Source organism: Gymnodraco acuticeps, unplaced genomic scaffold, assembly GCF_902827175.1.
Source record: "Gymnodraco acuticeps unplaced genomic scaffold, fGymAcu1.1, whole genome shotgun sequence".
Taxonomy (NCBI): domain Eukaryota; kingdom Metazoa; phylum Chordata; class Actinopteri; order Perciformes; family Bathydraconidae; genus Gymnodraco; species Gymnodraco acuticeps.
This window is the reverse complement of record NW_022992126.1, coordinates 2,683,327-2,698,305: the sequence shown is the minus strand read 5'-3', so window position 1 is coordinate 2,698,305 and position 14,979 is coordinate 2,683,327. Positions and strand designations below refer to the sequence as shown.

General features: G+C 38.9%; 2 protein-coding genes across 2 annotated transcripts; both read right to left on the bottom strand.

The window, feature by feature from the left end:
• Positions 1-1,054: 1,054 nt before the first annotated feature.
• Positions 1,055-2,806, bottom strand: dand5 (DAN domain family, member 5). Its single transcript, XM_034203507.1, has 2 exons — positions 2,192-2,806; positions 1,055-1,749 (listed from the first exon to the last, which is right to left on the bottom strand). The coding sequence occupies exons 1-2, from the start codon at positions 2,666-2,668 to the stop codon at positions 1,450-1,452; spliced, it is 777 nt and encodes a 258-aa protein (XP_034059398.1). The 5' UTR covers positions 2,669-2,806; the 3' UTR covers positions 1,055-1,449.
• A 7,182-nt stretch (positions 2,807-9,988) lies between these two features.
• On the bottom strand, positions 9,989-14,894 carry LOC117538026 (tetraspanin-1-like). Its single transcript, XM_034203522.1, has 8 exons — positions 14,802-14,894; positions 13,206-13,289; positions 12,462-12,677; positions 11,800-11,874; positions 11,567-11,674; positions 11,347-11,487; positions 11,148-11,240; positions 9,989-10,446 (listed from the first exon to the last, which is right to left on the bottom strand). Exons 2-8 carry the CDS (start codon positions 13,260-13,262, stop codon positions 10,390-10,392), a joined length of 747 nt encoding a protein of 248 aa, XP_034059413.1. The 5' UTR covers positions 13,263-13,289; positions 14,802-14,894; the 3' UTR covers positions 9,989-10,389.
• Between the last annotated feature and the right edge of the window lie 85 nt (positions 14,895-14,979).

The window sequence follows — 14,979 nt, the reverse complement described above, 5'->3', positions numbered from 1 at the left end:
AATTGACAAAAGATTTAAACATGAGTGGAACAGAGTTCGGAAAGAATAGATAGCGAGATCATGATTCAGGACAGAGCACCGACACACAAGTGTATATTAGCCTATTATAAATATTAAGTGCGGTATTGTATAATGGCCGAAATGTATACAAATTCACAACTCAGACTTCACAACCTTAAATACTATGAGGAATGAGAGTTGATGAAGCTGAATTTCATCATCGTCAAGATGGATGTATGAGCCTCACAACCTCCACCATGCATATTTCGATAAAGACAAGTGCCTGATTAAAAGTGGCCCCTAATTCTTCATAGTTAAGACCTGGGCAAATATTTGTCCCATCAATCTTGGAAAATATAGCCATCAACCCAAGATGTTAATCACATGCTAATGGAATCCAAGGGACTCAATGCACCCCCGTAGTGCAATGAACGCTTTCACTTTTTCAGAAAGCCCACGTGAATGCAAATGGCCATCTAAACAGTCATTTTGACAACATGCCAAGGCATGGTAAAGAGCCCCCTTCTTTATGCTCCTCTGGGAATGTATGTAGGGATGTGTGGGATGAGTTCACTTTACCAGGCCCAGGTGCCAGGATATAAATGAATAATAGGTTTTATGGGCCCTAACTGAAAAAAAGCACATACACACATAATCACACATGCCTACTCGCTGAAGTGCATCTGTGGTGAATGATGTTCAAATTCCCACAACTACGCTGAAAAGAGATTGGGCATGAGAATAGGTGGTTCCTATACATAATTCAGGGGGGCCATGCTGAAACAATTATGTTTGCTTACTGCTAAGTACCCGTGCTCAATAGCTCGTTTGCTCTCTAGTTTCAGATGTAAGTGCTATGTGCTAAAAGTCGGTGGAACAAGGCTTTTTAATAAAATATAGGAGCTGATACTTGAGCACTTGAATACAAGAGTGAGTGGAAAAAAAACAACAAAAGCTCTTCATGTTTTTACTCGAGCTTTGCATGCAAACTAAATAGCACTTGGAAATGTAACTAGTGTTGGTGAAAAGCTAATTAGCATTGCCAGGCAAAGGGAATGTGGACAAATAGGACATTTTAATGACAATATTATACAGATCACAATATTTCAGTTTAGATTAATCTAAACACGGTTTGAACAGTAACACAAGTCCAGTGTGGACAGCTCCATCTGTTGCAACAGAAAATTGCATGACCAAAATATAGGTCACTTTGTCATCTATCAGTGGTGGAATAAACACCAGAATATTTGTATCTGAATAACACATTCAGACTCATTAACAAACACATACACATATGTAAATAATCATTACAACTGTCAACATTTATCCCATATATTAGAAAGAATAGTGTCCATGTCTTAGCAGTGATTGGATGGAGAAAAAGGTGTCAATCCAAATGAGAATCTTTACTTTCCCCTCTATCCCCTGATTTTAACAGCAGCATTGCAGTTACAGATGTGCGAGAGCTGAAGCTTCAGCACTTTTTTCCTCTCGACCCGTCTCACACTTGCACTCCTCCACCACCATCACCTGCTTCAGCCGGACCTGGGCTCCACAGCGCAGGGGCACAGCCACATTATGAACTTTGGACGGGGAGCAGCGGGAGCAGGGGGCCCGGTGGTGGAGGGCCCCTGTCGCAGTTCCCAGCCCGGAAAACTCCCCAACGGATGGGACGAACAGCGAGCTGCACTGGCCGAAACACAGCCTGTTGTGCACCGTCACCGTGTCGCATCCGTCTGCCGTCACACGCTGGGAGGATGACAGAGAACGGTAAGATTAGGCAATATTGTCAGAGTTAATTTACCTCTGAGGTTGTAAAAATCAACAATATTTGTTTATGTAGCTCCACACCATTACAGCTAATCCTCCACCAGAGCAATAATTAGCTTTATGAGTAAACAGACTCATTGCCACTGAAAAATAAACACTTCATAACAAAGCTATATTCTATTCAACTGTGTGATAATGTTCTTTATCTGGAACTGACACTGGCACTGACATCTATTAGATAGATAAAGGAAATAAAATCCTGGTGTAAGACATTATATAAAAACCTCTTGTATTGTATTTACTTGCACTATTGTATCTGTTTTATTGTGTTGCACTGTTGGAGGAGCCTGTGACCTAAGAATGTCATCGACATAACAACACTGTAGCAGTACGAATGACAATAAAAGCCTTGAAATTTTACCTGAGTAAAAGGCACTGCAGTGCATGTCTGTTTGGTGTCCTTCAGGTTGACAGGCAGAGTTATCTTGTCTCCTTTATGGACGGCTCTCTGCCACATCTGCAGGCCTTGTCTCTTCTTCAGATCCATCTGAGTGTGGCCTTTAGGTTGCAGGAGGTGTAACGGACTCATTGAGGTCTTGGAAGCTGGGGCCAGCCCTGGACGCCCGTGAGACAGGAAAGCAGGGAAGGAGAGCCTGGAGTTGAGGGAAGGGACTCTTCTGGATGTGAGCCCCGGTCTCAGGAACCCTGACTGGGCCAGGGTACGAGGGTCCAGCTGCACAACCCTCACTATTCCCCGGACAGGTTCAATCGGTCCGCTGCCAGATGATTCAAATTCGACTCTTGACCCTTTAATAATGTTGTCAAAAGCATTGTGAGGGAATGTAAGAGCTACAGCTGTCCAGCTTGACAAAAAGACAAGGCTAATAGAAAAAGCCATTTTTTTACGGAAAAATAGATGGATTGCAAAATAAAAATGTTGCAATTTGTTTAAAAAAAACGAGTTACAGAAAAGTTACGAAAAATGAAGCTTAAAATGATTTGTCTGTGGTTTGGTTCAAGGTTCCAAATGGTAACCTTGCAGTCAGTGCTTTGGTCAGTGGGACGGAGGGGGTCTTTATATAGCTAGCTGCCAGTTCTCACCTGGGTTTTAATGCAAAGAAGGTGTCGCAATTCCCACACCAGGTCAGACATCACACCAAGCTTAAAACTCCAGGTCGTGGATGGTTGCCAGACTGAGGGGATTTCAGTTTCAAGGTGAGCGTTAAAAAAAACATGGTGATAAAAATAAGTTTGATCCTTGAAGTTCAAAATAACCAGATAAGGTGGATATACTTACTTTCTGGGTATTTTTTTTAAATGTAGTTCATTAGACCACTTTTATTTCGTTTTCAAATTTCTGCATTGGGGCTGCGCTACAGGAGGCATGAACAAAACTGAATCAAAAGATTATTTCATTTTATAAATGTGAAACGTATAACGTGCACAAAACATGCGCAGAGGGAAATTTAAATACCAAACTTACAGCCAAGGAGTGCTTTTCTTTTCAACAACCGACCATACATTTGAGCATAATTGATATGGGAGATAAACCTTTTACTAAACTGTTTTAGTCCAGGCCCCATAGCTCCAGGAAGACTGCAGCAGTTAAAATGCTGTCTAGTTAACAATAAAAGCTCCTCTTATTCAGCAGGTGTTCCCGTTACCTTTGGCTGTAAAGCAATAATGAGTTTATGTTCTCTGTGTAAACAAGCCGTCTCCTGTCCATTTATTCCCACAAGCTTCTCCTCAGCCTCTCCGTTGACATCCCATCATTACACCATTAGACTTCAGTGTGCTCGGTCACCCGTGGCCTGATCACACACTGGCTGCTGAGGGCCGGCTGGCTGACAATGTTATGACAGAAAGGCTGTTTGACTTTCTCATACAGACCTTGGCCTTAAGAGGCACTTTTTCTTAATTGCCTCTTCCCCCCGTCTGTTTCCCATCCACTTAACATTATGGTCAGTTAAGATGTAAGAATGGGAAAGGTAAATGTCACTAACTGCCTTTAATCTGAAGACTTTCTCACCTACACTCCCAATATGTGAGGCTGGTTTCAGTATTTGTGTAGAGGAATCACTTCCTCTAGCTGCAGAATAAATACTATCCACAAGAGGGCAGAGTTTACAAATAATTATCTCACTTTCACAGACACCACACTGTTCTCAATGGACTATGGATGACACTTAAAGAGGAACATGTTATGGTTTTGTTCCTCACACACACTGACCGTTACAGGTTTTAAACAGAATTATAATGTTGACTCGTTTATTTCAAACTGCAAATTCTTAGTGATATAAATGGAAAAACCAATGACTTTGCTTAATCTGCCGCTGCTTCACAACAACAGTTTTATGACACAGCTGCTGAGGCCTTCAAAATGCTGATGAACATTGTGTGAGTGGGGAAACTGAGTTTAAAGGTGAGGGGTTGAGTTGTGTATTTTTTTATAAACAGATCAAATAAACCTCTGACTCTGAGAACTATATATAGACCTGATTTTACTACTGCAATAGCCAAAAAATTATTCTAATACAAGCATGCATGGTCTTATACTGTATAAACAATACGGGGGAAAAACTCCTCAGGGAACTATCAAGATTGAACTAGAAAGACGTTGTATTTTTGTTTACTCGGGCCTAGAGGCTGCAGATATTTTAAATGTTAAAACACTGTTGAGCAAGTTAGATTTCTTTAAATTAGCTTTGTTTTGTTCGCCCACTAGAATCTATAAACATCCCTCATGATGTTTTATCTGTTGCAGTAAATATTAAAGTGTATTATTAAAAAGGGTTCAAAGTGAAAAGATTATAATGTACATAGCAATTGCGACCGGTACAGCAATGAAAACAAAGTATCGTTAACAGATAAAAGAAGAATTAAATACAATGAAAACTATGGTGAATACATAAGAAAATGTTATGTTGGGGATAGTTTCATTATAATGTTTTCGATTAGATTGGTAAGCAACAGAGTATTATAGAGAACCTACAAAACAAGTGACAGGGTTAGAGCTGAGCCAGTATATGTTACCTTAAATATTTTTAGTAAACACCCTGTCAAATGACGCCTCTATACGACCCTTTTTATACAAGGTCTAAACCTGAGAGGGGAAAGACATTTCTGTAAATTATTCAGAATATAATCCTTTGGATGTGAAGTTGATTCACATCTTAACTTGACTGCATTTAATGATTCAAGTTCACCTTTACAAGAGTGTCCGCAGACAACCAGACCTTAACACCGCCAAGCCCTGAGAAACAGACTCACCTGTGTCATTTAACTACTGTTCCAACTGTTTTATGAAGACAGTAAAAGAGACAATGTTTCCAGATCATGAGGTAGGTCATCAGCACCAGCATGTGACGGGAAACCTGCTTCAGCAGTCAGCACACATTAAACCTCACTAACTAGACACCACACACACACACACACACACACACACACACACACACACACACACACACACACACACACACACACACACACACACACACACACACACACACACACACACACACACACACACACACACACACACACACACACACACACACACACACACACACACACACACACACACACACACACACACACACACACACACACACACACACACACACACACACACACACACACACACACACACACACACACACACACACACACACACACACACACACACACACACACACACACACACACACACACACACACACACACACACACACACACACACACGTAATTGACCCTGTCCGGTGCAAACTGTCCTGTGATATATCAGGAGCAATTAACCTGTTGAAATGTCATTTACTTACACTGCATAAAGCAAATTAAAGCAGTGCTAACCAGAAGGGTAGACCATATGGAACACACTCACCTATTCATTCCCCCGTGTAATTCAATAGCAGCTCATGTATACTGTTTATATCAACACACAGGCTGTTGAGAGATTTAATGTTAATAGCTGAAAAATGAATATGTTTCCAATTGGAATGATGTGAAATACAGAGCCTTGTGCCTCACAGAGTCTATTAGTGCCATACAATAACATTCCTCCTTCTAATACTAAACATGTACAGATAACATGTCTGTAGTTCATTAATCTGTGAAACAGGCTATCATTCTTGGCAATAGTGTGACCTTTAATTGACTAAGTCATTGTTTTTATTTTCTGCATTTCTGTCTTTAAACAGGCATTAACATATTCACATAGTTACATGGCAACAGAAACAAGCTGTAAACGAAACACGTACAGCCTATAAAGTTGGTTGTTAGGACCACCACCAGCTCACACACTCAGTAACAAAAGGGTTGTGAATGTTACTAAAGTCTTATTTAAGCAGTGGCGAGCCGTCGGGCCCTATAGGCCCTCTGTGAGGGCCTAAGATATTCTAAAAAATTATATTTGAAAACATTAAAAAAAAAACTTTTTTTTTTATATGTTGTTGTTGTTATTTTTCATTAGTTTTACCAAAATAACTTGATTTAATTGTATTTAAAATAATATTTCCAAATAAATAAATCCTTCGAATCTGCCTGTTCAGTGTCTGTTGGAATGTGAAGGGTTAAATGCCGTCTCTGCGAGTTATGTGAAGACGGGAGAGCTTGTTGGTCCCTCTCTACATTCACAGAGGGCCAGCTATAGTAACTCAATGAGAGAGTAATGTCAAATGACAGTACAATTGACCAATCATATCTTCCCTCTAAATGGGCGGGCTTTATTTTCGCGGACTTTATGACAAGTCCCGCCCGCTGTGAGGTCTATGCAAGTGGTGCAGTGACGCGTCCTATAACCCGGAAGTAAGCTTCGCTCGGATTCCCTCGACAGAAAGCAATGGGATTTCTCCATAGTTTTGGAAAATAGCTCGAAATAAGGTCTGTGGAAAACGAACCTGTTAGATAAAGGCACGTTTTGTTCAGCCGGATAATATCCACATGTCTATCCTACTTTTATTATTTTTGAATCATAAATCTAAACGATAGATTTATGATCGATAGATTTATAATTAGCATAAATTCGTTCATGATGGCTCACTTCAGTGATAGTGATGACATCGTTGCGAAATTATTAACCGAGTCATTTTCAAGATTGAGTTACAATGATAAACTGGAGTGGCAAAGGATCAGCTGCATGACCCGCCATCAAGTGCTTCATCCAAAAGGACAGGAGGATGGACTTTGTGTTTAAGTGATTTGATCATCAAAGGTGGGCCGCCGTGCCGACTTAATTCATTTTCAATTGTTACTTGGCTGTAAGTAAGGGAGCCTGTCATGATAGGTGTTTATATAAATGGTGTTGTTTTGTGTGGTAGAGGGTCGCTGTCATTGATGCGTTTTGTACCGCGGGCCACTGTTTTGATATTCCGCTGAAGTATACGCTGTGACGTAATATCTCTTCTTTTTTTCGAGGGAAGGGGGGGTCAGAGGGCCTAGGTATAAAAGTCACGGCTCGCCACTGTATTTAAGACTATATTTCACAACATGAATCAACATCTGCAAAGTAACTAAAGGTCCTAAATTAATGTAGCAAAGTCAAAGTACACGAGTTACCTCTGAACTGTAGTGGGGTAGAAGTACAAAATAGCACAAAATGGAAATACTCCATTAGCCTACTAGAGTAAATATACTTAGTTACTTTACACCACTGTGTTCAGTGTACTGTAATAGTTTGTTTATTTATGTAACGTTACATCTAATTACATCGCGAAGCCAACCCTGTAATGTCTTTCGATGAGCCAGTCATACAACACAAATATAATTACAGAAAAAGCCTTGTTAAGATAATAACACAATTCAGAACTTCCACAAAAAGACACAATCACAACATCCCACGGCGGGCCAAACAAATTCGGGTGTTCTTACCTGCAGCTACACAAGGCAGTGGCAGTAGGCTTTGAGTTGAACAGGTGGATTGATCCACTTCTCCCAGATGTTTCCAATTTTTGCAGCCATCTTTTATAACAGTGAACTCTGCGTGCATTTCGGGGAAGTGTCTTTCTTTACTATATTTGATCAATTTTATTGATATAGGAAGTTCAAGGGACATTAACGCTATTATTATGCATGCCAGCGTTAGCTAAAACACTAGCATGTAAGTTAGCCGCCTCTCTTTGATTACCATCAAACGTCTGTTTGGCGGTCTTGCTTTAACTTTTCTTGAGAAACACCCCCAGGCAAACTTCATTCTGTAATCCTTCTTTTATGCGTTTCTACCGGGTTCAATTATATCTACTTAGCATTAGCAACAGGCCATAGTTGCATTTAGTAGAAGCTGCTAACTGGTTACTGTGTCGCCATGATGTTAGCTTCAGTCAGTGTTGCCAGGTGGAAACTCTTCTAGAAGATTAACATTATGTATATTGAGGAATATTGTGTCGAAATGTGTCATTTTCCAAAACATTATACTTAAACCACTTTTTAGCAATGCTACAAACATTGTTTCTCTAGTATTATTTCACATGCAACAGGGTGGTTTTCTCTCGAGCAACCTTTATTGAAACGACCCGCGGGAGAGAGCCGTGAGAGCGATGCACGTTCACCAATGCATAGCCTACATCAAGCGTGATGGTCCTGAAAGGAGGTCATGTGAGAAGAGATGCGTAAACTTCTAGACAGAAGTTACGTTTGGCGAACAGTATTTTTTCAGGACATAGCGACACTAAATCAACTAATTACAATCGTTACAAAATGGTCAGTCAAGGAGGCTAAGAAAGGAAGTTCTGAATAATAATAATTTGTAATACATATATTGAATTCTAACGTTTCTCAAGACAAAGCAATCAATCATGCATATCAATAATTGATTATCATACTTATTGAATAAAGCAGTGGTTCCCAAACGGTGTGCCGCGGCACACTGGTGTGCCGTGCGGCAAGTCCGGGTGTGCCGTGGGATTTTGTGACAACCATACGTTATTATTGCAATATACAACTACATAAAAATAATTATTTTTTAATTTACTATATCAGTACTTTGTAGCTTTATATGTACGCAATCTGCGCGACTTGCGCGTCCACATCTCCACGTGCAGTGCTGCATAAACATGGCTGAGTCAGCGATAACTCTCGAGGGGTGAAGGTATGCCCATTATTTTGAGTTCGTCCGAAGAATAGACAGGAATGTGACGGTGAGGTGCAAACTGTGTCCAGGCCAGAAGCTGTTATCCACTGCTGGAAACACCGCGTCAAACCTCAACAAACACCTGCAAAGAACACATGCTAAGGTGAAGCTACCGCACACGCTATTTGTTGTTTGTTTATATCACGCAGTCTGTTCTTCTTCTCTGTCTTCCGGTTGTTGCCTGTTTTGAATGACAAATACACACTACCGCCGCCTGCTGGTAAGGAAAGTTATTGCCACTCACGCATGTGCAGTTCGTACGTGCTCGGCGAGTAAAATAACGAGTTACTTTATGTAGATAGTAACGAAGTAGTGTAATATATATATTTTTTTTAGTAACGACCCCATCTCTGGAGTTGGCGTTCTCTACTCTGATTTACATGAAGAACAACAGGAGGTCACGGCTCTCTGTTGAACATGACTTGCGAGTGGCCCTCTCCTCAGCGCCCCGACAGGCACATGTATCTCACTAATTTGTAAGTCGGCAAAAATATTTACAATAGCACATGTTTCAATGCTGATTGCTGAAATGTTACATTTATAATGTGTAGTTCAGGACCATGGACAATGCAGCTTCCTTGCATTGACAGTTATCTGTGCTGAATTTCTGCTGAGTTTCCTTTGCCTCATTTTTAATGTTGTGACCTGTCTGGTTTAAATGAGTGTGTCGCTGCTTTGATGAAGCCTAATTTGATACAGTTTCAAATTAATTTCTGAAATATTTCGTTAATAAATATTTCATGAGTAATATAGTTGTCTTTGTCACATTTTATTTGGCATTAGTAAATAATTATGCACATTTACAGATATTTTACATGATATGAGTGATAACACGTGTTATAAGGGCTATTTTGCACAATAGGTGTGCCTTGAGATTTTTACTTGTCCTTTGGTGTGCCTTGGGCACAAAACGTTTGGTAACCACTGGAATAAAGTATAAGAAATCTCATATGTGGTATTTTGGTTATTGACACTAGAATCCATTTTATGTTGGTGATGTAGGCCAAAGTAAACCATATCCTCTGACATTGTTTTATATAGTCCTACATGGTTACAAAAATAACTACAAAATGCCAAAGAAGACCCAAATCAATGTGTAATAAAAATGTGAGATTGTGATATTTATTATTTCAATTATAAAGATACAAAAATGAATTCATTATAATACAGCTTGAATGTGAGGGACATAAACAACTGACGTGATTTGCATTCTTTCTGCCCTGTGCGTCATATTACTACCCATATATATCAGCACATACAACATTTGCTGAAAGCAGCCCTTCTTAAAACATAAATAAATCACAGTATAAATGTAGTAAGAGATCCATTGACTTGGTCTTTTGACCTCAGAATAGTGCATGCAGAGCATTAAAAGTATGTCTGCCTGAGAATCTGTCTATTTTAAATGAAATAGAAATGTTATACATAAATAACTGCTTGCAAGTTACATTTCTCAAACAATTACACTGTTGCCATCTCATCCCAAACAGGAAAAATCATGCCTTGTTGCCAATCTGCTTGTAGAGAACCATGGAAACCACCATGGCAGCAATCTGTGAAGACAAATGTTTAACAATACATTATTGAGATACAGTGTAATGGATCTGTGATACCGGTTATTGACTGTACACTGTTTCTGAAAGAGTGATTGTTTGGCCTCAAAATGGGAACATAACATTCACATAGCATCACCTTCTAAGTTCATATTGTAAACATCCTTAAGCAGTTGCTTATTTATACACCGAACAGTTACAGAAAAGCATTATCATTTATTTAGAGTTAGGTTTTAGATCACCTGATTACATAAAGTCACCTTTTTTTGGTGTGTGGGCTCATTACTGTGGGGAATATCTTGGTCTTTAGCTGCTTAATGCTCAACTTTGTTTAGCAGAGTTCCTGCATCAGGAAACATCACTATGCGAGAGTAAACCAAAGTAGTAAAGTCGCAACTGCCTAACAATGAGCTGAAACTCTCTTTAAAGTAGAGCAGAGTTGTAAAAATGTCATTTTATAAATTGTTACAATAAAGTGGCTGACTATAGAATCTTTAAAGGTCATAATGCACCTACAGACAATTATTGTAACATATTATCATCATGCTTAGATAGACATATTCATGATGACATGACTCGTATAGAGAAAGTAAAACAATATTTCATTCAAATAGCAATCTATAACTGTTTCAACTACCAACTGGGGTTAAAGTATACATCACTCTATACACTCTACACCACAGGCTATTTGATATTGATACCTCAAGAGCAGCAATTCCAAGAATCACAGCAGCAATGATCACAGCATTTTCCTCTATCAGCTGCAGAAGCTTCTGTAAGCAGCCATCAATATTCTGAAAGAGAAACAAGTTCAGAGGAGGTAATGACTGACTGTTGCACTTCATCATCACAATAAATGTTTTTTTGCTAACATGCATTAAGTTAAACTTAGTCTTGTACCGAACGTTCTGCTTCGAGTGTGTTGCACACGCCAACGGTGATGGTTTGGTTACAACATGTTTGTGGATAAACATCCATTCCCTCATTGAAGAAAAGGGATCCTTCAAAGTCTGTGTAGTTCTTGTATCCGCAGCACGTAAACTAGAACAAAAACACAAAGTGTTAATTCAAAATCTTTACAAAGTCAATGCAATTGTCCTATCAATAAAATATACAGTACCTCCTCCATGGTGGCATTCCAAAGAGAAGTGAAGCTTTCAGTTCTTCCATACTGCTTTCTGATGCTTTGTTTGACTTCACCTTCTAGCTGACCAAGGAGATCCTCGGCCTGAAAAGGACAGGTTGACAATCTTTGAACCTGATTTTTAGTACATTTAAGTTTTTTAATGGTTTTAAAACCAAGTCTTGCTATTGGAAATTATTGTTAAGTAGCTCCTGTTAAGAGCCACTTACCAAACCATCGAAGACGAGCAGCACCACAGCTCCTGCGACCTCGACGAGGAAGATAATCAGCACAATACTGAAGAACTGGATGGGGAGAAAACGATAAATAATACTGTAAAACTCTCCATGTAAAGCATTTAATTGCAGTGTTGTACTTCTATCAAGTCTGGACAAAGAAGGTAATGGAAAGACAACAAACAAAAAACTATTGCTCAAATATTAACATCTTGAAAGCCATAACAGCGCTAAATGAGAAGGACATTTTATTGACTATCTGGTGAAATAAACATCAAACATTTCATTTACTGTTACCAGAATTCAAATTTGTGTTGATATATTTGGAATGCTCAGATAGTTAGTTCTCTCTGCCCACCCATAGTTTAAATCTGATGTTGTCTTTTCTCCCACTTGCAAACGCTGTAACCCTACTTGAACTCAGGTGGAAAGGCAAACTTTGACTGTTTGAATTTACAAAGGGCCACAAATCTATGTGGGTTGTAAAAAGGTTTGACAACAATATTTTACACCTGCAACAATGAAAACTGTGACAATATTTCAAGCAAGGAGAAAACCAGGCGGAAATAATCTTTCTACAAATGAAATGACACAAAGGTGTGCCTCTTTAACAAATGTCTTCCGTCCTACCAGTTGACCTATGACACATTGCTCACCGTCAGCAGCATACACCTGCTCTCCTTGACAGCTCCACAGCAGCCCAGGAAGCCGATCAGCAGCAGCACAGCACCCACGGCGATGAGCAGGTAGGCGACATTTGCCAGCTGGGATAAACCAGACGGAGCGCCATCCATGTCCTCCACTAACCCCAGCAGAGAACCACTGTCCACCTTCACCCACACTCCCACACCCAGGATGACTGCACCTGCCAACTTTATGATGTGTGAGGAAAGAGGAGAGATGTAATAATCAGAATTTAAGAACATAGCATTTTAGTATGAAGATACATTTGTAAAATGTAGAAAATATATAAAGTATAGTTTTAGCTATAGCTGCTAGCTGGGTGGAAGCATGGTAAAACAGCAACAGCAGCTGTTCAACAGCAACAACATCCAACATTACATTTTTAGTTTAGTCGATACAGAAAAGTAATGTAAAAACACAACTTGCTGGGTGGGTTAAAAGCTCGACTATTTATTGTATTTCCCAAAATGTAAAACTATTCCTTTCAGCTATCACTGACTTTTTGAAGTAGGCTACACAGCAAATGTTTTTCAGGTTTTGCAGTACAAAGTCACATCACTTTTTATAAAAAGTTAATATTCATGAAACATTATTATTAGGAATATTATTATTCTATCATGTCAGCTCTCTAGTCTATTTTCTTCTGAGACCAGGCCAACATAAAATAGAGCGAAACAGCAGAAGACCAAAACGATTTTTTATTTTTTAAAACTTACAAAGATGCCACCATTGAAGATGAACATCATCATTTTGAGAAAGCCGGAGCAACACATCTTGGCGTTTTATTTTTATTTTTCACACTGTAAAAAAAGAGAGAATACAAAAAGTTTGTTAGTTTAACTAATAACTAATTGGTCACACTTCCTTATTTCTCTTGCAGGGGAATTGTGCACAACTCTGCATTTTGCCTCTCGTAGAAAAATCAATGATGTGGGGGGATGGCTTACAACACAAGCAAGCACCAACATGGGTCAAGCGACATTTGCTTTGGTTATACATTAACCAAAGTAACTGGCAGGACAACATGAAGGGGTTTCTTCTTTAAATGTTGCAAGTTTGTCATACTGACGTAATAGGTTTCGGTTGATAGATACGTTCCGCATTCATATCCACACTTAATTGTTTGTATTAAGCCTTGACTGCTATTAAAAAGATCACACATTTAAGTCACATGATCAGGTTGTGGGTTTCCCTTTTTACACATGAGTCTCCATCTGGTACAGAGGAAGCACATTTTGTTCAGTTCTTCCAGCTCTGAAGTTTTATACTCTCATTGTAAACCAGTTTTACACTGTGTCACTCTCTGTCCATTATACAATCACTCAATATCTATATCAGCGGAGACTAAAACTGTCTTTTCTTCCATGTTAAATGTGTTCACTTAGTAGTATGAGTATAGAGTATGTCATTAGTTAAATGAACACGTTTAAAAGGTGCCAATTAAGTTATGAAGAGGTTATCATATTAGGGCTTCAATTAATCAAATGTCCTCATAATTGGTGAATGGTATAAGTGTATTGCTTCTAACTACAAGTATCAGACAAACCATAAAAGACACACCTATGCCCCCAACATTGCAACAGTTTGTTTCCTGTATATGAGAAATTAGCTGTTTTATAGCCTTTGATAATTGTTTCCTTATTGCAGCTATGACAATACAATTCAGTAGGAAAACACTTGCCAACATTGATTTCAAGTGGCCATAAAATGCTTTCATAACGCCAGCATAATCACATGTTTGTTTGAGGCAGAAGAAAACAGGACAGATAACACAACTTGAAAAGTCAGAGAACATTTCCTACATCGGTTCTGTTACTATAAATGTAGCTGTTAAATGTTCTGGTTTCCTCTGCTGTCAAGTGTCAGGGTTCAGTTTTTTATATTGACTGTTGAAGATAGTTGACCATACTTGTTAATTTAAGTCTGTTCGTATTTATAATGTAGTGGTACATTATAAATATGAACAGACTGTATTGCAATTATAACACTACAGTAGTGTAATTATTACAATCGACCCCATTTAAATGATACTTGAATAAAATAGCGATACTCAGACAGCAGATCACCAACTACCTCACTCTGTAAAGTAAACCTTTGATTACAAGAACCTCTATCAATAGAAAAAAGTGTGTGTCATTCATCATCCCTTTATTTTATGAATTAGATAAGAAGTTCTCATTGTTAAAATCATACTGGTTCACATCATAAGTTATCTCGCTGTATTTTTAGGTGGGTTGAAATTAAGATAATAAGTTGTCAATCATGTAGTTGCATATTTGAATTGATAGTATGAAAAATAATTAAGCCTGTACCTGTGCAGTTCTGTCTGTCCGTTGAGGTCTGATCAACCAGGAGTGTCTGCTCAACAAGCCTTTCACAGCCCCTTTTATCTCCACAGGTTTCAGACACAAACACAGTAAAAAAAAAAAAAGTTCATGCCCCACACGTCACAGACTTTGCTTATGGGGTAAGCCACATTTCCTGGTGATC

Coding starts and splice junctions, on each gene's coding strand:
- dand5 (XM_034203507.1), bottom strand. CDS start 2,668: ATGGCTTTTTCTATTAGCCTTGTCTTTTTGTCAAGCTGGACAGCTGTA. Junction 1,750..2,191: donor CTGCAGTGCCTTTTACTCAG/GTAAAATTTCAA, acceptor TCATCCTCCCAG/CGTGTGACGGCAGACGGATG.
- LOC117538026 (XM_034203522.1), bottom strand. CDS start 13,262: ATGTGTTGCTCCGGCTTTCTCAAAATGATGATGTTCATCTTCAATGGT. Junction 11,875..12,461: donor GCAGGTGTATGCTGCTGACG/GTGAGCAATGTG, acceptor CTCCCCATCCAG/TTCTTCAGTATTGTGCTGAT. Junction 11,675..11,799: donor TGCTCGTCTTCGATGGTTTG/GTAAGTGGCTCT, acceptor TGTCCTTTTCAG/GCCGAGGATCTCCTTGGTCA.